The following is a 22,268-nucleotide window of genomic DNA, read 5'->3' as shown; positions in this document are numbered from 1 at the left end:
ATGACCTGGTGCTTCTGGATTTCTTAGTGGCACTCCCAGGGCCTGTAGGGATTTCATATCCCCCCTGGCTCCTTCTCCACAAGCACAAAATTTAGGCTTATTGAGAGGAAAATACTTAACTTGTGTCCCTGCTCTTTGTGTTTGGAGAGGAAAAGAGAAACCTCGTCTCCCAGTCCTGTCAGTCTGGTCCTTTCCCACTAAATCCACTTCAAATACATGGGGTTTTTTTGTAAAGCCATTTGAAAGACTTAATGGACTGTGATTTTTCTTGTCGTGGAAGAGCTGTAGTGAGGCTGAGAGTGACACTTAATAGTCTGTCGAGAGAAGATGTATAAAAACCCCCATCTCTGGGTTTTTTTTAAGAGAACAGTGCTTTTGTTAGTCTGGGATTATTTCTGGCAGCATCACAAGCCTCACATTGGAGTGGTTCAGACTTAACTTACATAAAAACACTTCTCTGGGTGTTTACATGAATGAATTGGTGCCTTTTCCTTGCTTTTCTCTCAGCCTGCACCAAGCATCTCCCTGCAAGCTTGTGCTGATCCCCTCCTGGCTGGCTCAGCTCCCTGATTTTTGCCCTCCTGGCAGTGGGAAATGTGACCCTCTCTGGTTTCTTTCCCATCAGCCATGTCCAAGTCTGCTGTGAAGATCTCCTCAGACCTGCTGTCCAACCCCCTGTGTGAGCAGGAGCCCTCGTTCCTCGAGATGGTCACGGCCTTCGACACGGCCATGAAGAGGATGGACTCCTTCAACCAGGAGAAGGTGGATTGGCTTTGGCTGGAGCATGGCAGTGCTGGGAGTGTCCTGGAGTCATGGAATGGTGGGAGTGGCATGGAATCATGGCATGGTTGGGGTTGGGAGGGATTTGAACCCATCTCATTCCACCCCTGCCATGGCAGGAACACCTCCCACTGTCCCTGGCTGCTCCAGCCTGGCCTTGGACAGTTCCAGGGATCCAGGGGCAGCCACAGCTCCTCTGGGAATTCCATCCCAGCCCCTCCCCACCCTCCCAGGGAAGGATTTCTTCCCAAAATCCCATCTATCCCTGCCCTCTGGCAGTGGGAAGCCACTCCCTGTGTCCTGTCACTCCCTGCCCTGTCCAGAATCCTCGTGTCTCTCCTCTTTCCCTTTTTATCATCGTCCCCAAGACTTTTCCCACAGGAGTTTCTCTAATCTCCCTCTTCAGGCTGGGATTTCAGCTCCCATGGGAGAAATCCCCTCTCTTTTGGTTAAAAGACATCGTGGTTGTGCTCAGAGTCCCTCCCCACCCGTGGAGGGATCCCTACAAACCCATCCTCGTGCAGATGGGATTTTCCAACAATCCTGACATGCATTCCTCCCTTTTTTGCTTTCCACAGGTGAATCAGATCCAAAAGACAGTCATAGAGCCTTTGAAAAAGTGAGTACCAACCATCACCTCGCGGGGTTTGTCCTCATCTGGAGCTTTAGGGATGTGGGTCCTGGAGAGAGGCTGGAAATCGGCCTCAGAGGGACAATCCTGCCAGGTCCTGCTGGCCACACTGGTTTTGGTACCTTAATTAATAATAATTTTAACCTTTTTGGCCACTTGGATCCACTGCTGCCTTCACCTGTAGCTTAAAGAACTACTGAGATATAAAATCATGGAGCATCCTGGGCTGGAAGGGACCCACAAAAGATGAATAATTCAACTTGCTCTCTGTTTATGTGTTGGTTTTTGCCTCTAGCAAAGGAACAAAACCACCTGGAGATCATCCAGAGGGGTCAGAAATTGGCTGGTTGAGCAAAAGTTTCTTTCATTTGGAAATTTTCCTAAATAAAAAAGGAGAAAGTGAACGTTCCTGCATGTTCATAAATAATATTTGTAAATAATATTTCCATGCAAGGAAGTAGGAGAGGCTGCAGAGCCTTCACAGCCAGAGAGGTCAGAAATGAGGGGAAAACACCCAAATCCCACAGTTCTGTCACATCTGGCCTGCAAAATTTCCACCTTTTCCAGGGTCACAGGCCGTACCCCCAAACCTTTCTGGATAACTTCAGTTCTCTCCCAAATATCCCCTTCAATCCCGAGATTTGCTGTTTTGTTACAGGAACGGAGCCAGCGAGCAAAAATAAAATGAAATTACTTTAATATGACAGTAAGTGTTGCAAATTGCTGAATAACAATTTCAGTTTAGGCTTGACACACAGAGGGGTTGTCGTGGTTTCATTGTTGGTTTGTTGTTTTTTCTTTTTTTTTCCCCTGAAGTTGTTGTTTCTGCCCAAATCTGAAAGTAAAATCTCATGGATCACTTAACACCTGAGGTTACAGCGTGTTCCTGCCTGGGGGATGTTTGGTGACTCGAGTTTTACCTTGGTCCTCTATCCATGACCAGAAATTCCTCCTTATTTAATGGAAAAAAAAAAAGAAGAAAGAAAGGAAAAAGAAAAAAAAATCCCAGCCTTTTGCTGTGGAATTGTGTTGCTTATTATCTAGATTGTCCTCATGAAAGATACATTAACTTTTTCTTCCAGCATTCTGTTAAAATTGGAAGAACTTGTGTTTCTGAGATATTCTGGGGTTTTGTTTTTTTTCCCCCTCAGCTTGTGTTAGTTGGTGAAATGAAAGACAATCCCTTTCCCTGCAAGCCTGCCTTGGGTTTGAAATCCTGGGGTGGTGAATTCAGGACAATAAAACCATTTCCATGTGCCCATGGGAAATGCTCTGAGGGCTGGAGCCGTGGCCAAAACCTCTCCAGTTTTGGGAGCAGGAGCCTGTTTCAAGGCAAAGGTGCCATGCCAGGGTGACCAGGACATTCCCGTGGCCAAAACCTCTCCAATTTTGGGAGCAGGAGCCTGCTTTGAGGTAAAGGTTCCATGCCAGGGTGACCAGGACATTCCCGTGGCCAAACCTCTCCAGTTTTGGGAGCAGGAGCCTGTTTCAAGGCAAAGGTTCCATGCCAGGGTGACCAGGACATTCCCGTGGCCAAAACCTCTCCAGTTTTGGGAGCAGGAGCCTGTTTCAAGGCAAAGGTGCCATGCCAGGGTGACCAGGACATTCCCATGGCCAAACCTCTCCAGTTTTGGGAGAAGGAACCTGCTTTGAGGTAAAGGTTCCATGCCAGGGTGACCAGGACATTCCCATGGCCAAAACCTCTCCAATTTTGGGAGCAGGAGCCTGTTTCAAGGCAAAGGTGCCATGCCAGGGTGACCAGGACATTCCCATGGCCAAACCTCTCCAGTTTTGGGAGCAGGAACCTGCTTTGAGGTAAAGGTTCCATGCCAGGGTGACCAGGACATTCCCGTGGCCAAAACCTCTCCAATTTTGGGAGCAGGAGCCTGTTTCAAGGCAAAGGTGCCATGCCAGGGTGACCAGGACATTCCCATGGCCAAAACCTCTCCAATTTTGGGAGCAGGAGCCTATTTCAAGGCAAAGGTTCCATGCCAGGGTGACCAGGACATTCCCGTGGCCAAACCTCTCCAGTTTTGGGAGCAGGAACCTGCTCCAAGGCAAAGGGATGTCCTTGTCACCATGCCAGGGTGACCAGGACATTCCCAATCTCCAGTTTTGTGTGAGAGAGGAAGAGGCTCCAGGGGGACTTCAGAGTCCTAAAGGGGCTCCAGGAGAGCTGGAGAGGGATTTGGGACAAGGGGCAGAGGGCCAGGACACAGGGAATGGCTTCCACTGCCAGAGAGCAGGGGTGGATGGGATTTTGGGAAGGAATTGTTCCCTGTGAGGGTGGGAGAGGCTGGGATGGATTTCCCTGAGGATGCCCCATTTCTGGAAGTGTCTGAGGTGAGTTTGGAGCAGCCTGGGACAGTGGAAGGTGTGGAAGGGGGTGGGTCTGGATGATCCTTCAGATCCCTTCCCACCCAACCTATTCCATGTTTCCCTGACTCGGGACACTCAGTCCTCAGTTCAACACCAGGGTGTGTACTCTGACCTCCTGGCTGCTTTCCATCTTGGCAATTCTCTCCAACTTGCTGAATTTCTATGATGAGAGGTTTTTTTCCCCCCTTTTCCTGCCCTTTGGCACTGGCAAAGCTTCACCCTGTGTGCCTTTAACCAGCTTATATTCCATGCTGGGGAAGCTTCATCCCCACTCCAAGAACAAAAATACTCCTTCCCTTCCCTCCTTCTTCCCTTTGTAGGTGCATCCCTGGCCAGGAACATTTCTGAGGAGCCCAAGGGTCCATTTTGAGGCTAATGAGATGCAGGAGAGAAATGCAGAGTTTGCACCTCCCTCCCTTTGTCCTGCTGGCAGATAAACCCCAGCACTGGTTCTGGCAGAAAAGTTCCAGATTAATGAAAGCTGCCTTGAGGAGCTCTTCTTATTTCCAGTTAGGTTTTCCTTCCCCTCGCCGAGGCAGCTCTCCCAAGCCTCTCCCAACTTTGCTCTGACCTAGAAAAAAAAAGGCTTTTAAATTTTTTTCCCCTTCAACAGCTGCACTTTATTACATCTTCACTGGTGGTCTTTTATAGTTTATTAGCCAAAGAAACAGATAAGTATAATCCAGACAATTATCATTAGTGGTAATATATTGTAATCAGAGGCACATGGGCAGTAAAATCTCCATTCAGTTGTCCAGGGATTGGAGTTTCTAGGCAGATATTGGGGAATTTGTTAAACCATGTTGAAAAAAAGCAGTAGTAGATTTAGCTGGCGGGGGGGGGGGGGTGGAGGCTTGTATTGTTTCAATCCTTCTGCTTCTGGGCTCGTAGGGTTATTCACAATTTGGCTTTTTGAGCCCCAAGAAGCCTTTGGCTGAATGACTCATTTATTTTCAGGGAAAGAGCAAAGCTCCAGTGAGAATATTGCATTTTTCAGAGGATGGGCTGGGCGAGGAGCTGGGCAGGAGGGATGGGCTCCTCTTTGGGAGCTGCCTGTGGAATCTCACACCAGAGCAGCAGATCTGGGGCAAAAGGGGACAAAACCAGCTGGTTTGGACTTCACTCTCCCAGTTCTTCCTAGGGTCAGGGATTGGGGATGGAGTCTTAATGTTCCATATTGTGTCCGTGTTTAAGGAAGGAAGCGGCTTAAACGAGCCAGGTGGTTTGGAAATCCATGGGATTTAGGACCTTTCACGTTGGGAGAGGATTTCCAGGGCCACAGGTCTCAATTTAACTGGCTCTGTCTGACTCTCTCAATGCAAGGGGGTGACCTGGTCACCTTGGCTTGGTGCCATTCCCTTGGAGCATTGTCCTGCTCACAAATCCAGAAGGGTTTTGGCCATGGGAATGTCATGGTCACCTTGAATTGGTGCCATTCCCTTGGAGCATTGTCCTGCTCACAAATCCAGAAGGGTTTTGGCCATGGGAATGTCATGGTCACCTTGAATTGGTGCCATTCCCTTGGAGCATTGTCCTGCTCACAAATCCAGAAGGGTTTTGGCCATGGGAATGTCATGGTCACCTTGGCTTGGTGCCATTCCCTTGGAGCATTGTCCTGCTCACAAATCCAGAAGGGTTTTGGCCATGGGAATGTCATGGTCACCTTGGCTTGGTGCCATTCCCTTGGAGCATTGTCCTGCTCACAAATCCAGAAGGGTTTAGGCCATGAGAATGTCCTGATCACATTGAATTGGTGCCATTCCCTTGGAGCATATTCCTGTTTCCAAAAGTGGAGAACTTTTGGCCATGAGGATGTCCTGGTCACCCTGGCACAGAATCACCCCCCTGGAGCATTGTCCTTCTCCCAGAATTGGAGAGGTTTTGGCCATGGGAATGTCCTGGTACCAACCTTTTGATTTGGAGCAGGTTCCTGTTCCTAAAACTGGAAAGGTTTTGGCCATGGGAATGTCCTGGTCAGCCTGGCGTGGTATCATCCCCATTGAGCATTGTCCTCTTCTCAAAATTGGAGAGGTTTGGCCATGGTGATGTCCTGGTCACTCTGGCATGGTATCATACCCTTGGAGCATTGTCCTGATCCCAGAATTGGAGAGGTCTGGCCACGGGGATGTCTTTGTCCCCAAACTGGAGAGGTTTGCATTGGGAATGTCCTGGTCACCCTGGCACAGAATCACCCCACTGGAGCATTGTCTTTCTCCCAAAACTAGAGAGGTTTTGGCCATGGGGATGTCCTGGTCACCCTGGCACAAGATGACCCCATTGGAGCATTGTCCTTGTCCCAGAATTTGAGAGGTTTGGCATTGGGAATGCCCTGGTCACCCTGGCACAGTACAATCCCTTTGATTTGGGGCATTGTCCTGCTCCCAGAATTGGAACATTTGCCATGGGGATCTCCTGGTCACCCTGGCTCTGGCAGGGGTGACACAGAGGGTGCTGCCACCGAGGTGCCACCACAGAGGGGTGGGTGTCAGACCCGTGGGACATCCCAGAGGTGCAATCCAGGAGCTGCTCAGAGCAGTGAGGGATGAATTCTGTCAGAGCTGCGTGTCACCAACATCTGCCAGCAGCACAGCTGGGAGGAGGATCCCTCACTCCCTCTCCCTCCCACCATCCCACCGTCCCCATGGTCCCTCAAACTGCCAGGAAAAGGCAGCCAAAGCTGGCCAGGAGCAGCTCCAGGGGTGCCGGACCGGAAGCAGGAAAAGCAGCTTTCATGTCCTTAACGAGCCCCTAATGAGGATTTGGAGCAGCCACATGGCCACCTAATCCCCCACGCTGCTTCCTCATCCCGGCCTCTCCATTCCTTCGCCTTTTCCCTCCAGGAGGAAGGGCTGGGTTTAATTTCCCCCTTCCTGGTGGGTGGATGGGCCCCCACGGATGTGTGGGCATGAGCTAAGGAATGGCAGGAATCCCCCTCCATGCTCCAACCTCTCCTGAGCCATCCTGGTGCCTCTCCAAACTTCCCCTCACCTCATCCATCATCCCTTCCTTTGGCATCTGATGCTTCCCAGCTCTGTTGTTCCTTTTTTTTTTTACCTGTCCATCCCCAGCTGCATATCTTGTCCACTTCCTTTTGGTTTCTTATCCAAGATATCATCCCAAAAAGAATGCCCTAGGGTAGAGCCACGTGTGTGCCAGCCAGGTCCAGCTCACAGGCTGCCAATGAGGGTGTTTGAGATTCATCCTTGGAAACAAGGAGAATTAAAGGTTTTACCATTATTTTTCCCTGTGCCAAAGCTCCAGCACCCCTTTCCCACTAAAAATGGGGGCTGGAGGAAGCAGTGGGATGAGGATTTGGGATGGAGAGGGTGATAAGACAGAGAGGTGACAGAATGTTCACACTCCTCAATCATCCCCACCATCCCCAGGGCTTCCCAGCAGAAAGATGGGAAGGAATTTCCAATTTCCAAGCCCCAAATTTGTCAGCTGGGCTGAGTAGCAGATGAATCTGGCAGCACTGGGAATCCTGGGGCACTTTTATCTCCGGTGGCAGCATCTCTCCAACCCCATCCATTAATTACGGGGAGCTGAAGGGAGCCTGGCGTGGAGACGAGGTGGGAACATGATTTGGAATGCAGGGAACAGGGTGATTTAGATGTTTTTTCCAAGGATAACCTGTCATCCTGTGTGGAGTTCACCCACAGGTTTCCCCTCTCCCCCCACAGCCACGAGCAGAGTAATTTGTATTTTCTTTTCGTTATCACTGAGTATCTCCCCTCACCTGCTCCTCTTAAGCTGCCTGGGCTGTAATCCCCTCTCAGCAGCCTTCCCTGAAAAGTGACAGGGAGCAGCAGCAGCTTATTCCTCAAGCTGCTTTCATGGCAGGGCCTCTAATAGCCCGTGTGCTGCTTTGCCTTCACTTTGCCACCATTCCCACCAAATTTTCTGTTGAGTCGGCTTTGATTGTCTTGGCTTTGCATTAAAAAAAGGAAGTCTTGGGTTACAGAGGATGGTGGGGGGATTTGGGAGTGGTTTTGGCTGTCAGAGCCCCTCATTCCCTATGGAGGAGCGTAGGGAGGAGGATGCTGTTGGGGTTATTGATGATATTGGAGATTAGGAATATCTTTTTTGTGGTAAGAGTTGTCAAACCCTGGCAGGGTCTGCCCAGGAGTCACCATCCCTGGAAGTGTTCAGAAAATGCATGGATGTGGCACTTTGTGGCTTAGTGGTGCTGGCTTGGTGGTTGGATTTGGTTTTAAGGCCCTTGTCCAGCCTTGCGTTCTACGACTTGTTCTAAACACCCACATCTGCTCCAGGGTTTCCCTCTGTGCATCTCACAGGGACAGGACTCGTTCCCTTGCTCCGTGCGTGGAATGGATGAGTGAAACATCCAGGATTTGCTTGTGAGGCTTCCCTGCTCTTTCCCCATGTCCCTGAAATCCTGTGTGGAGTTGTTCAGGCTCCATTTCCAGAGGGCTCTGTGGCTGCTGCTCCCCTCCCAGTTGATCCCTGTCCCTTTGCTGCCAGGAGGGCTTGGTGGTGCTTCTCCAAAGGCTTTGGAAAACTCTCCTGATCCTTGCAGGGGTGTTCTTGGAGGCTTTGGCCGTGTCTGTGGAGGGCAGAGGCTCTGCAGAGCCTTGGTGCCAGGCTCTGCACCAGGAGCATTTGTCAATAACGTGCATGAGATGGTTGTGGAGACACTGGGGCCACGTGCGGAGTCAGGAATTCCTCGGAATAACTTGGCACCAGCGGGAGCCCGGCACCCCTGGCACTCGCCCTGGGATTGTGTTTCTGTTCACACAGGGAGAAAAACTGGGCAGGACTTGAAACCCCTTCTCCGTGAACGCCAGGGGAATTCCGAGCCGCTGGGCTCACGGGGAATTTGGGATTCCTTGGTTCCTTCAGGAGCCAGAGGCAGCTCTGCCTCAGTCCAGGGCAGTCCAAGGAAGGTCCTTCCCTGCCTGGCTGGGCTGATCCTGCGGGGAAATCAAAGCAGGGAGAGCGTGGGGAGAGCTCAGTGGGCACAGGGAGAGCTCAGTGGGCACAGAGAGAGCTCAGGGAGCACAGGGAGAGCTCAGTGGGCACCGGGGGAGCTCGGTGGGCACAGGGAGAGCTCAGTGGGCACGGGAGAGCTCAGGGGGCACAGAGAGAGCTCGGTGGGCATAGGGAGAGCTCGGTGGGCACAGGGAGAGCTCAGTGGGTACCGGGGGGGCTCGGTGGGCACAGGAGAGCTCAGTGGGTACCGGGGGGGCTCGGTGGGCACAGGAGAGCTCAGGGGGCACAGGGAGAGCTCAGTGGGCATAGGGAGAGCTCAGGGGGCACAGGGAGAGCTCAGTGGGCATAGGGAGAGCTCAGTGGGCACTGGGGGGGCTTGGTGGGCACAGGAGAGCTCAGTGGGCACAGGAAGAGCTCAGTGGGCACAGGAAGAGCTAAGTGGGCACAGGGAGAGCTCGGTGGGCACAGGGAGAGCTCAGGTGGAATAGAGAGAGTTCAGTGGGCACAGGGTGAGCTCGGCTGGCCCAAGGAGGGCTCAGTGGGCCCAAGGAGAGCTCCTTGGGCACAGGGAGAGCTCAGCCACAAATGACCCAACCCTTCACTGGTGGAGGACAGCCACACTGAGGGAACCTCCAATAGTGGTAGGGTTGGTTTTGAACTAAAGAAGGGAAGATTTAAGCAGGATTTTGGGAAGGAATTCTTCCCTGTGAGGATGGGGGTGCCACAGGTTGCCCAGAGAAGCTGGAAAACACTTCCTCATCCCTGGAAGTGCCCAAGGCCAGCTTGGACGGGGCTTGGAGCACCCTGGGACAGTGGAAGGCGTCCTGCCCATGGCAGGGGGTGGAAGGGGGTGATTCAAGGTCCCTTCCCACCCCGGGCAGTGTGGGATCCCACGATTCCCAGTGGCTCAGGACGCTCGGAGCCGGGCACGGCTGCGGCTCCGGGCAGCTCTGGGAAATGCAGCGTATAATCTATGCATTAAAAGGCCTTGTGAGACAGGAGCTGCTGTGCCTACACAGTTCCAGCCTCTTCAGATCCAGCCCTGTAGATATTTTTTAAAGCTCTGCCTGAGCACAGTGTCCTTCCATTACGGGCTGCGAAATTGCACCGAGTCGATACCGGGAATAAAAAGGGGGGAGGGAAAAAAAAATCTAAATCGAGCTTTTTTTTTTTTTTTCATCCCTTTTTAAAACCCAGATTTAACTTCAAAGTAGATGGAAACTGCGTTGCTGATCGCCTTGTGAGCCCTCCCTCGCTGCTTTTTCCGAGGGGAAGGGTTGGCTCTTGCCTGTGGAGCGGGATTGGGGGTGGAAGTGGCTGTGTGTGACTTCCTTGCAGTCCCGTGGCTCTGTTCAGGCAGGAGCACTGGGAAGTGCCAGGGAAAGGCCAGGAAAACACCACTAACAGCTGGGTTTGGGTGCCAGCACAGGCTCAGTGGTTTGGGGACATCTCAGGAAGGCTTTTCCAAGATTTGTTGGATGTGGTGGCCGTGCTCAGGGCTTGGTGCACAGCAGGGAAGGGAGGATTTCCCAGCCTCCAGCCTGGAATCTCTTCTGGCATTGCCATGCCTGGATTCCCACTGTGAAGGAGCAGCTCAGCTCATCCCCATGGTGTTTATTCCCTGCTTTAGGTTTTGTATCCTTCCCAAACCTCCCCCAGCAGGGACAGAACATAGAATAAACCAGGAAAGCCTCTGGGCTGATGGGATCCTCCTTCCCATCATTAATAATTGGGAGAAATTCCTGCAGGAGCTGCGACCTTGAGCTGCGACGATGGCACGCTGGGAAAGGGCATCCCATGGTGAGGACACCTGGCATAAAAACATCCCTGGAAGTGCTCCAGGCCAGGCTGGAGTGGGCTTGGAGCCTCCTGGGCGTCGCTGCCCCAGCTGGAGTGTCCTGAAGGTCCTTTCCAACCCAAACCATTCCCTGATTCCGTGAGCCCACACCAGTATCCCATGAGACCTCTCAACCTGGCCACCCCTTCCTCCATCCCTGTTTCCCTAACCCTTCTCCCGGTGGATTTTTGGACTTTACAAAGAGGTAGGAGAGATTTTAGCAGCCCAGGAGCTGGTGAGGCCGTGCCTGGAGCCTGCTGCATCCAGGACATGGCTCCCATTTAAATATAATGGGATTGTGTGGGATGGTGCCCATAAAAAGCAATGTCAGGGCAGAGCATCTGATCCGCTCCGGGCAGCTGGAGCAGCTCCCTGATGACTTTTCCAGGTTGTTCCTCATCCCCAGTCTGTTGCAACAGAGGGAGAATATCATGGGATAGATATTTCTATTTATTTATATAATATGGATTTGTTCTGTGCCAGCCTCGGGGGATGTGCAGGACCGGGCAGGATTGAGGGCTCACATCCCCGGATCAGCCTCTCGCCCAGGGATGCTCCACACAAACTCCTGGAATACAAAAATTCCCACTTCTCCCTGCTCCTGGCCTTTGCCCTTTGCAAGCTGAGGCTCAGGGATGAAAGTTTTCTCTCGGCACCCACCGGTCCAGCCCATCAGCACCCTCCGGAGCGAGCGGAAAATGAGATTTTAATAGGGCTGGAGTGGCTGGGAACACCCGTGGTTCCGCTTGAACCGTGGATTTAGGTCACATCCAAAGCAGATGACACCCGTCAAGTGACATTTGTGTCTTTTCTTTTTGCTAATGGCCCCCCAAGTTGGATTTCTATTTATGTATTTATATTTTTTTTTTCCATTTTAAGAGGTGGGAAAGCTGTTTGTTCCCTCGTGGAAGTAAAATCCATCGCCAGGCTGCTCAGACAAATTTTTCACCACCAATCCCTGGCCTCAACCCCACAAAATCACCCTGGAATTTATGAATATTAAATTATTATCTCCAGAGGGAGCATCACCTATTTGATCCCTACCCACAGCCCTGGGATAATTCGATTTTGTGGAATTAAGAGGCAGGAGCAACGTTCCAGTTCCTGCTTTTCCCCTTTCTGTCACATTCAAAAATATTCTCCATCAGATGTTCATGTTTCCTCAATTTGTAACACATTTTAATAATAGGAATCTTTCCCATCGCCTGGGTAAATTGTTGGATGCTGTGAATCCTTCTGGGGAGGGCTCAGAGCTCCTCTTCAGCTGGGTTTGTGACCCAAAACCAGCAAAAATTTGCTGGAAAAAGAACAAAAAATTAATCAGAAAAAGCAAAAAATTAACCAAAAAGAGAAAAAAATTGACCAAAAAGGAAAAAAATTAACCAAAAAAAAGCAAAAATTGACCAAAAAGAGCAAAAAAATAACCAAAAAAGCACAAAAAACTAACAAAAAAGAAAGCAAAAAATAATATCCAAAAGGGAAAAAAATTCTGCAAAAAAAAAACCCCATTAATAATTAATTATTAACTGCAAATTAACTGTAATAATTTTAAATTTAATCTGCACTTAATATTTATTTTGCACTCATCATTTATTTTTCCTGGACTTTTATTTCAGCTTCTCTACCTCTTTTTTCCCTTTCCAACCAGGAATTGGGGAAACGCAACATTAATGAAGAATATTCCGAGTTCTGGGAGGGTTTGGCTTGGAAAAATCTCACCCAGTGTCACAGCAGGGAACTTCCTGCTGGACCAGGGTGCTCCACAATTTCCTTGGATGCTTCATCCACCCAAATTATCCCATCTCAAACCTTTCCCATCTTTTTTTTTTTCCCAGGTTCAGCAGCGTTTTCCCCAGCCTGAACATGGCCGTGAAGCGCCGGGAGCAGACGCTCCAGGATTACAAACGCCTGCAATCCAAGGTGGAAAAATATGAGGAAAAGGAGAGAACCGGCCCCGTCCTGGCCAAGCTGCACCAGGTATTGAGGTGTCCCCAGAGCCGCAATCCCGGCAGCATTCCTGGGAAAATTCGGGAAAAGCTTTTCCCTCCTATCTGGCATCCGTGCCGTGAATAGAACATTTTGGGAGGATGTCTTTTATCCGTGTAAAAATCACATTTTTGACAGCACAACGCTGGTTTTGAGTGCTCGGTGAAGGGAAGGAGCTGCTTTTCTAAGAGAAAATGGAGATTTTTTCCAAGAGAAAATGGAATCGGAGCCCCGGGAGCTCTGGGGGAGCTCGGAGCCAGCGCTGAGGTCGAGGCACAGGGGGGTTCCCCCCGACCTCGGCGTCTGAGCGAGCAGCTGGATGGGGAAGAGAACAGATCAGAGCATTTCCCAGCTTTATGTTTGCCACCTGTTCCCAAAAAATTCGTCTTGGAAAATTGCAGTAATTGGTTAACAGGAAGTTTTGCCAGATTCTTTTTGCTCTCTCCTGAATTTTAGCGAAATTGGGATGAGTTTGTTGGTTTTGGGTGGGTTTTTTTTTGGTTTTTTTTTTTTTTTAAATCAAATCTTCCCCAGCGTTTTTCCCCAAAATCTGTCGCTCCAGCAGCACGTGGCTTGATCCTCCCAGGAACAATTGATTCTCAGAGTCAAAGAAAATGTGTTTTTCTGATTAATTTCCCCCCAAAAATGAAGTTTTGTGTTAAATAACAGCCTGAACAAAAGACACCTCTGGTTTAACAGTAAGCAGCTTATTTTACTCAGCCTCAAAGACTAAAGCTGGGGCTGGAAAAATGGGAATTCTTTTGTTCTGGTGATTAAGCAGGGTTTAGTTATTTCATATATTTTTCCTCTTAATGAACTTCTGATCTAATTCCCCCCCGCCAAAACTGACTTTAAACACCTGTGAGAGGGAGCCTTGAGCAATCCTGAACCTGGGGTATCCAGAGGGTCTGGATTTGATGGGAAAGGGCCTCATCTCATCCAGTTTTTTCAAATTATTGAGCTGAAAATTTACATCCATTGTTTGCTCCAGGTTTTCTGCTCTTCTGCCCCCTGTGAAGTCCATCCTTGGAGTTTCCCCATGAGTTCCATCCCAGGAGTTTTCCCCCATGAACTCCATCCTGGGATTTTCCCTCCATGAACCCCATCCCGGGATTTTCCCCTATGAACTCCATCCCAGGAGTTCTTCCCCATGAGTTCCATCCCAGGAGTTTTCCCCCATGAAGTTCATCCTGGGATTTTCCCCCCATGAACTCATGAACTCCATCCTGGGAGTTTTCCCCAGGCTCCCCCATTAACTCCATCTCAAGAGTTTTGCCCATGAACTCCATCCCAGGAATTTCCCCCATGAGCTCCATCCTTGGAGTTTTCCCCATGAGTTCCATCCCAGGAGTTTCTCCCCATGAACTCCATCCCAGTTTTTCCCCATGAGTTCCATCCCAGGAGTTTTCCCCCATGAACTCCATCCTGGGATTTTCCCCCCATGAACTCCATCCTGGGAGTTTTTCCCAGGCTCCATCTCAGGAGTCTTGCCCATGAAGTCCATCCCAGGGATTTCCCCCATGAGCTCCATCCTCAGAGTTTTCCCCATGAACTCCATCCCAGGAGTTTTTTTCCCCATGAACTCCATCCCAGGAGTTTCTCCCCATGAACTCCACCCTGGGATTTTCCCCCAGGAGTTTCTCCCCATGAACTCCATCCCAGGAGTTTCTCCCCATGAACTCCACCCTGGGATTTTTCCCCATGATCTCCATCCGAGGAGTTTTTTTCCCCAGGAACTCCATCCTGGGAGTTTCTTCCCATGAACTCCATCCTGGGAGTTTCAACGCTCCCAGCCTCATGGCGAATGATGCATTTGCTCCTTTGCTGGGATGATTCCAGGCCTTTCCAGCCTGGACCCCAGTCATTGCCATGCCCCTGGCACCCTGTCCCTGTCCCCAGGGCCGGCGCCGCGGCCGGGCCAGGCTCTCCCGCTCCCCCTCCCGTCGGAATGGCACTGGGATTAAGTGGCAGACTTGAACTGTCTAATATTTCACAGCCCACCCCCTCCTGCCCTTTTCCACACCATCCCGGAGACATTTCCCGTTCTCCCCACGCTCTGTTTAAAGGAGCCAGTTGGATGCACTGAGCTGAAGGTCACGGTGACGGTGGGGGCAGGATCCTGGAGCGACGCTCCTGGGAATCGCAGGGTGAGGGGAGGTGGATGTGGCCAGGGACGTTCTCCAGCCTGACTGAGCTCTGGGAATGAGTTTTGTCTGTGTTTTTCTGAAGGAGAGAAGGCACAGCCTCTCTGGGTGTCCTCTGGCTTTCCAGGGTCAGAGCATGGGTCCGTTGGATGGTCCCATCAGGATCCATTAACTGCTCGCTTGGGCCCCACCAGGTTCCACTGAGAGGTCACTTGAGTCCCACCAGGTTCTATTAATTGGTCACGTGGATCCCACCAGAGTCCATTGAATGGCCACTTGGATCCCACCAGAGTCCACTGAATGGCCACTTGGATCCCACCAGGTCCCAGTGGATGGTCACTTGGATCCCACCAGAGTCCATTGAATGGTCACTTGGATCCCACCAGAGTCCATTGAATGGCCACTTGGATCCCACCAGAGTCCATTGAATGGCCACTTGGATCCCACCAGAGTCCATTGAATGGCCACTTGGATCCCACCAGAGTCCATTGAATGGTCACTTGGATCCCACCAGAGTCCATTGAATGGCCACTTGAGTTCCACCAGGGTCCATAGGATGGTCACTTGGATCCCACCAGGGTCCATAGGATGGTCACTTGAATCCCACCAGGGTCCATAGGATGGTCACTTGAGTCCCACCAGGGTCCATAGGATGGTCACTTGAGTCCCACCAGGGTCCATAGGATGGTCACTTGAGTTCCACCAGGGTCCACAGGATGGTCACTTGAGTCCCACCAGGTTCCATAGGATGGTCACTTGAGTCCCACCAGGGTCCATAGGATGGTCACTTGAGTTCCACCAGGGTCCACAGGATGGTCACTTGAGTCCCACCAGGTTCCATAGGATGGTCACTTGGATCCCACCGGATTCCATTGGATGATCCCATGGGTCCCACCAGGCTGGTCACTGCTCGTCCCCCTGACCAAGCAAAGCACCCCATTGTCCTGGGGTGGCCTCCATGCCAGGAGGATCCTTGTCCCAAGGAGTCTGACCCCGCCGTGTCCCTCCGCAGGCCCGGGAGGAGCTGCGCCCGGTGAAGGAGGACTTTGAAGCCAAGAACAAGCAGCTCCTGGAGGAGATGCCCAAATTCTACAGCAGCCGCATCGATTACTTCAAACCCAGCTTTGAGTCGCTGGTGCGGGCACAGGTGAGGCATTGTCCCTTCCTGGTGCCTGTGTCATGTCCTGCCCCACAGTTCCAGCCCTGCCTGTGCTTTGTCCACTGGAATTCCATGGCTTTATCCACCTGGGAATGCCATCTCCTTGAATTTGGAGTCCTGAGCTCAGGGCTTGATTAGGTTTGAGGTGTTTGGGCTCATCCTGTGGCTCCTGGTGAGTGGAGAAGAGGCTCCTAGGACATCTCCACACCAAAGATCTGCAGGAAGAGGTGCCCTGCATATCCACCAGCTTTCATTTCCATCCTCCAGCTTCCTTCGGGAACGTGCTGCCACTCCTCCTCCTCCCTTCTCCCTTTGCCCTTTGCCCTTTCCCTTAGGCTGCAGAGGGACAGGGTTGGGATCTCACCAAGCTTTGAGAACCTCTGGCACCCTGTGCCGCGGCTCCCGGGGCGGTCCAGCTCCGGGAGGAGGGCGGAACCGGGCGCTGCCCGCGCCGTGGGCGTTTTCCTGCGGCATTTTGGGGCCGGGAGCTGCCGCAGGGACCCAGGTGCGCTGCGGGGGGGCCGCCGGGAGGTGCCGGGAGCACGTGTTCCATCTCACCTCCGACTTGGGGGGGCCTCTCTGCGGAGCTGCCAGCGAGTTGTCTGCAGGCTGATTCACCTACCAGATGGTGCCGATGCTCCCTGCGCCGCAGGGTGGGTGCTGGGGATGCTGTTCCTGCTGTTCCCTTAGCAATCGGGCGCGGGGCTCCCTGTTCCAGCCCGGAATAACCACAATTCCCGGAGCCACCGCAGAGTCTTGCTGGCCCTTTCCCCCTGCGGACCCCTCTCCGCGGGTGAGACATTGAAACCTGAATTTTCTCTGCCCTTTCTGGGGTTTGTGATCCGTGAGTTTCCTCAGCTTTGCCCCTCTGGCTTCTCACTCCCGATTCCCAAGGAATTTGGGGCGAGGAGGACATTGGGATAGGTGTCCTCGAAGCGCCCAGAGATGCAAGCGGGGAGCAGCAGGGTGTCACTGCTGGGGCTGTTTGTGAGACTCTCCATCCACATCCCTTTTCTTCCGTGGGAATCCTCAGCTTTCTTTCCCATCTATCTGCCCTGCCTCCCTTCAGGTGAGGAATTTGTTGGGAAAACCAAGTGAAATCCCGTTTTTAACACCCAAAAAGGCAGCGTCACAACAAAGCTGATGCATCTCCCGTAGGCCGGACTTAAAGCTGGTCCCAGATGGATGCAGCTCCTCACATCCCTGGGAGGCTCCCTGCCAGCCTCCTTGGGAGCCGCATCCCTCTTCCTTCCCGGCACTGGCTGCATCCTTCCACCCCCAGGGAGGGATGCTGGGAGGAGAGCTTGGAATATCTGTGCCGTGCCCCCCTGGCTCGGGAGCTCTGCACAGCGTTTTCCCACTGAAGTGGCTGAAACAAAATGGAAAAGGGATGTGATTTGCCCAAGGTAATGAGTCAGTGGCGAGCCAGGAATAGCAGCCGGAGCCCTGAGTCAGCTCGGCACTGCTCACCTGCAGGCACCTGGCTGGGAAGGGCAGGCAGGAGCATCCCCATCCCAGGCGAGAGCTGGCATGGGAATACTGCCCAGCTTTCCCTCCCTCTGTGCCTCCCTGAGCTGATTTAGCAGCTGGGGGGGGTCGTGTTCCTCGATGTCAATTCTATTTTCAGCCTTTTCTGCAGGTACCTCTTTAGGAGTGGGATGAGGCTGGAGGTGAATCCCACAAGGAAAGGGCTGGATGGGGTGGGACTGGGATCAGCTGGCCCCATGCAGGGCGCCGTAACTTTGGGGTTGTTTCTCCCTGGGTCAAACCCACCATCCAAAGGCAAAACCATGTCATTTTCCTTATTTTTCGGCCCTGGAGGAAGCCGGGAGTTAAAGCAAGACAAATTGCGTGACAGTGACACCATCCAGTGCCACGATGAGCTGGGAAGGAACCAGCTGCCTCTCGGGGAAGGGGAAGGACCCTGCTCCCAAGCACCTCCATGGCTGTGACCCAAGGAGGCCCTCCCAAGGCTCTTGCCCGGGCGGGAGGGCGAGTTCCCATGGCACAGCCTGGCTGTGCTCCCGGGGCTGGGTGTCTCCTGACGCCGGGACATGTCCCGAGCTCGCAGGGCTGTAACATTCAACACCAAATTCTTCTCTCCACCCACGGGCCCGGGCCAAGCCAAGGGAGGCAAATATTTCCCTGGCTGGGGGCTTTGAAGTGGCCACATGGAGATGAAAGGGGGAGATTTTGGAGCTGTCGCTGGTGTGAGGCGTGAACAGCACTTCCTTCCCGCTTTGTGCTTTATTTTCCAGCTAGAAAACATGAGATTCCTTTGGATTTGAATGGAATGGGGGGAAGGATGGGGCTGGCAGGCAGGGATGGTGCTGTGGGATGGGGGAGCCCGGCCCTGGCAGCGCCCCTGGGTTTGTTTTGGGTAGAGCTGCCCCAAACAAGCGGCCCCTGGACCATTGTGGCCAGGATCTATAGAAAATCCACGGAACACGGCGTCCCCAAACAGAATTAGTTCAAGACAGGTGGACTTGGGGCCGTTGGCTCAGGCTCAAAGGCGAGTTGGAGCTGGGATTTGATGGGATGCGAGCATATGGCATCCATAGCTGGAAAAGTACTGGGCTGGCGGGAGCAGGTAGGGCAGGGTGAGCTGGCTGCCCCCTGTCACTGTCACCAGTTTGGGGTGCATCCCCTCCCTGGGAGAGTTTTCACTCCTGTTTCAACAGGAGAAATCACGGCGGGATCGATGCCAGTGGGATTTTGTTGATGAAGCTCGGGAGACTCAGCCGGCGAGGCACGGCAGGGTCCGGATGGTGCCAGCTGGTTCTGCACTGGGGCCTGCTGGGGAGAGGAGCATCTCCAGGGACACCCCCCGGGCCCTGGGAACATGAGGTGTCCCCAGGGACACCCACCAGGCTCTGGGGACACAGGGATGGATGCTGGGGGACAATCCTGGGCTCAATCCTGAGGAAAATCCTGGGGACAATCCTGGGGACAATCCTGGGGAAAATCCTGGGGATAATCCTGGGGACAATCCTGAGGAAAATCCTGGGGGACAATCCTGGGCTCAATCCTGAGGAAAATCCTGGGGGACAATCCTGAGGAAAATCCTGGGGACAATCCTGAGGAAAATCCTGGGGGACAATCCTGAGGACAATCCTGGGGGACAATCCTGGGGACAATCCTGAGGAAAATCCTGGGGGACAGTCCTGGGGACAATCCTGAGGAAAATCCCGGGGGACAATCCTGAGGAAAATCCTGGGGGACAATCCTGGGGGACAATCCTGAGGAAAATCCTGGGGGACAATCCTGGGGACAATCCTGGGGGACAATCCTGAGGAAAATCCTGGTCCTGGAGGAATCCTCAGGGATTTCTGGATCCTGGTGGGGGGGGCAATTCTGGAGCCAATCCTGGGGGACAATTGTCCCCAAATGCTGGGAACCAATCCTGAAGGACAAATATCCCCAAATTTTGGGGAACAATCCTGGGGGCAACATCTGCCTCCAGGCCTGCCACCCCGACAAGATTCAGCTTTTTCCGTGCTGGAATTGGCAGTGCCACTTGGCCACACGTGACTGAGCAGAGCCCAGCTGACCCCAGGCTGGGGACAAGGGACATGGAGGGCTGCTCCAGGGCTCTGGCACCCCGCTTGGCACCCCTGCCCCCCAGATCCCTGCTCACCCATGGCATTGCCAGAGGATTTTAGGTGTTTTCGGCATCTCTTGCTGGCAGGGGGGTTCAGAGGACGCTCGGGGCGGCCCAGCTGTGGGGTTGTGCTTTGGGGGGCGTGCAGGGATTTTGGGGGGCCCCTGCCAGCTCAGCCCTGTGTGGGGTTCGTTAGTCACTGTGTAAATGAGCACTGCTGTGACTCAGCCGGCACCGCTGCGTGGGGAGCCCCGGCCGCGGAGCAGCCCCCGGGCCCCCGGCATGGACAGGCCTGGGAAGGGGGGTTCAGGCAGCCAGCACTGGAATGTGGGGCCCCACGATGCCCCCTCGGGCCTGCCCAAAATCAGCGTCGTTTTGAGCAGGATTAGGGGATCTGGTCTCCATGGAGACCGTGGATGTCTCAGCACCGGTGCTGCTGGAGATGCTGGGGCCCTTCTGGGAAATGGGGACAATGTTGGCATTGCCCACCCTGGGGGGGCTGCGCTCCCCAATCCCTCCCTGAGGGATCTGGGGGGATATCCAGGACAGGACCCCACACCTGGCGCAGCACCGGGGGTTCTGCAGTGCCAGGGGTCCCACAGGAGGATCTGGGGGTCCTGCGGTACCCAGAGGTTCTGTACTTCGGGGGGTCGCACAGGCAGCACTGGCCATCCTGCAGCACCAGGAGTGCCCAGGCAGCCCCGGGGGTGCCACAGGCAGGGCTGGGGGTCCCGCAGCCCCGGGGGTGCCACAGGCAGGGCTGGGGGTCCCACAGGCAGGGCTGGGGGTCCCGCAGCCCCGGGGGTGCCACAGGCAGGGCTGGGGGTCCCACAGCCCCGGGGGTCCTGCGGCCCCGGGAGTGCCACAGGCAGGGCTGGGGGTCCCGCAGCCCCGGAGGTCCCACAGCCCAGGGGGTCCCACGGTGCCCCGGGTCCCGCGACACCGCGGGGTTGGTGGGGGGGGTCCCACAGCCCCGAGGGTCTCCCCGGCAGGGCTGGGAGCCCCCCTCTCCCCCGCTGGAGCCCGCGCCCGAGCAGCCACCCCGCTGCCATCTGCCTGCGCTGACCCACGGGCTCCCGCGCCGGCAAGCGCTGCTCGCTGCCGGAGATAATTGGCGGTGCTAATTAGCACGTTATTAACACACCCCTCCTCCTCCTCCTCCTCCTCCTCCTCGCCGCGCTTCGCACGGGGCACGGCGCTGCCGGGCGTGCCCCCTCGCCGAGCCCACCGAGCCCCTCGCCGTGCCCCCGCCGTGCCCACCGGGCCGCGGGCAGCGTGGGCAGGCGGCTCGTGCCGGTGGCACCGGTGACAAACAAGGGGACGAGGCGGCTGCGGGAGGGTGGCGGGGCCGGTGGCGGCCCCGCACGCGCGGCTCCCAGATGGGAAGCGAGCGGAGAAGGGCAGCGTGTTATTAAAATGTGTTGAGTTGTAATAATCCGAGGGGGTGGCATGGCCACGTGGGAGGGAGCTATTTTAGACACCAACGCCGCGGCGAGGGGCTGCCGAGGGCACCCGCGGGGGGGTGGGCTGGGGAGGAGACCCCCCCCCATTCCCCTCCCTCCCCACTCCCCCTTCATCCAACAGGTTGTCTACTACACGGAGATGCACAAGATTTTTGGGGACCTGACGGCGCAGATCGACCGGCCCGGGCTGAGCGATGAGCAGCGGGAGCGGGAGAACGACGCCAAGCTCAGCGAGCTCCGGGCGCTCTCCATCGTGGCCGACGACTGAGGCCGGGCCGGGGATGGGGAGGGGATGGGGATGCTCCCCTTCACCCCAGCTCCTCTCCCAGGGGCTGGAGCTGCTCCCATCACCCCACGGCTCTGCATCGTCTCTGTCAGTCCACGAATGAGTTTTGCCTTAAATTTTGGGGTGTGGAGGAACAGGAAAGGGAGCGATCCCACTCGGATGAAGATGGGGATTAGGATGGGGGGTGCCGGATTTTCCCAGGTTCCAGACCCCCTTTGCATGCCCAGAGCCCAGAGGGTGAGACCCCCCCCAACTCCTTCCCCTCATTTTGTGCCTTAGTAGCCCAGTGGTCCCCTCAGGGGAGGGTAAAATCACTCAAATCCCATTTTTTGAGGTACAGGGAGAGGGTGATGCTTCCCGTGGCAAGCATCCATCCCTCTTTTCCCAGGAATGGTACAAAGAGCCTGTGCTCCAGAGCTAAGGGGTGCAGGGTGGGGACAGGGGACCCCAGACCCCAGAGCAGGGACAGGTGGGGACATCCCTAAGGGAGACAACCCAGCCAGGAGCACACCTATGGAAAACTGGGGGCCTTCAGCCCCTCCTCGGTGTGCGGGGAAGGCCCGCAGGGACTCGGTGGCTTGTCCCCAATAAAGTTTTCGGCAGCACAGCGCGGACGGGGCCGTGTTGCTGTCACCGCCGGGGCCGTGTCGGTGTCGCTGCCACCGCCGGGGCCGTGTCGGTGCCACCGCCGGGGCCGTGCCGGTGTCGCTGCCACCGCCGGGGCCGTGTCGGTGTCGCTGCCACCGCCGGGGCCGTGCCGGTGCCGGTGTCACCGCCGGGGCCGTGCCGGTGTCACCGCCGGGGCCGTGCCGGTGCCGCTGTCACCGCCGGGGCCGTGCCGGTGCCGCTGTCACCGCCAGGGCCGTGCCGGTGCCGGTGTCACCGCCGGGGCCGTGCCGGTGCCGGTGTCACCGCCGGGGCCGTGCCGGTGTCGCTGTCACCGCCGGGGCCGTGCAGGTGCCGCTGTCACCGCCGGGGCCGTGCCGGTGCCGGTGTCACCGCCGTGCCGGTGCCGGTGTCACCGCCGGGGCCGTGCCGGTGTCACTGTC

General features: G+C 54.6%; 1 protein-coding gene across 2 annotated transcripts in view; it reads left to right on the top strand.

Moving 5' to 3' along the window:
- The window catches only part of BIN3 (bridging integrator 3), a 190,761-nt gene extending 169,505 nt beyond the window's left edge, over positions 1-21,256 (top strand). For both annotated transcript variants that reach the window (XM_068174524.1, XM_068174523.1), the window contains exons 5-9: positions 626-762; positions 1,359-1,399; positions 12,416-12,557; positions 15,723-15,857; positions 21,055-21,256. In XM_068174524.1, coding sequence (XP_068030625.1) covers positions 626-762; positions 1,359-1,399; positions 12,416-12,557; positions 15,723-15,857; positions 21,055-21,201 — 602 coding nt within the window. In that variant the 3' untranslated portion in view covers positions 21,202-21,256. The remainder of the gene's footprint in view (positions 1-625; positions 763-1,358; positions 1,400-12,415; positions 12,558-15,722; positions 15,858-21,054) is intronic.
- The last annotated feature ends 1,012 nt before the right edge of the window (positions 21,257-22,268 follow it).

The sequence above is a fragment of the Anomalospiza imberbis genome, chromosome 28 (genome assembly GCF_031753505.1).
Source record: "Anomalospiza imberbis isolate Cuckoo-Finch-1a 21T00152 chromosome 28, ASM3175350v1, whole genome shotgun sequence".
Taxonomy (NCBI): Eukaryota; Metazoa; Chordata; class Aves; order Passeriformes; family Viduidae; genus Anomalospiza; species Anomalospiza imberbis.
Note: the sequence above shows the minus strand (reverse complement) of the source record. Positions and strands in the feature narration are given on the sequence as shown.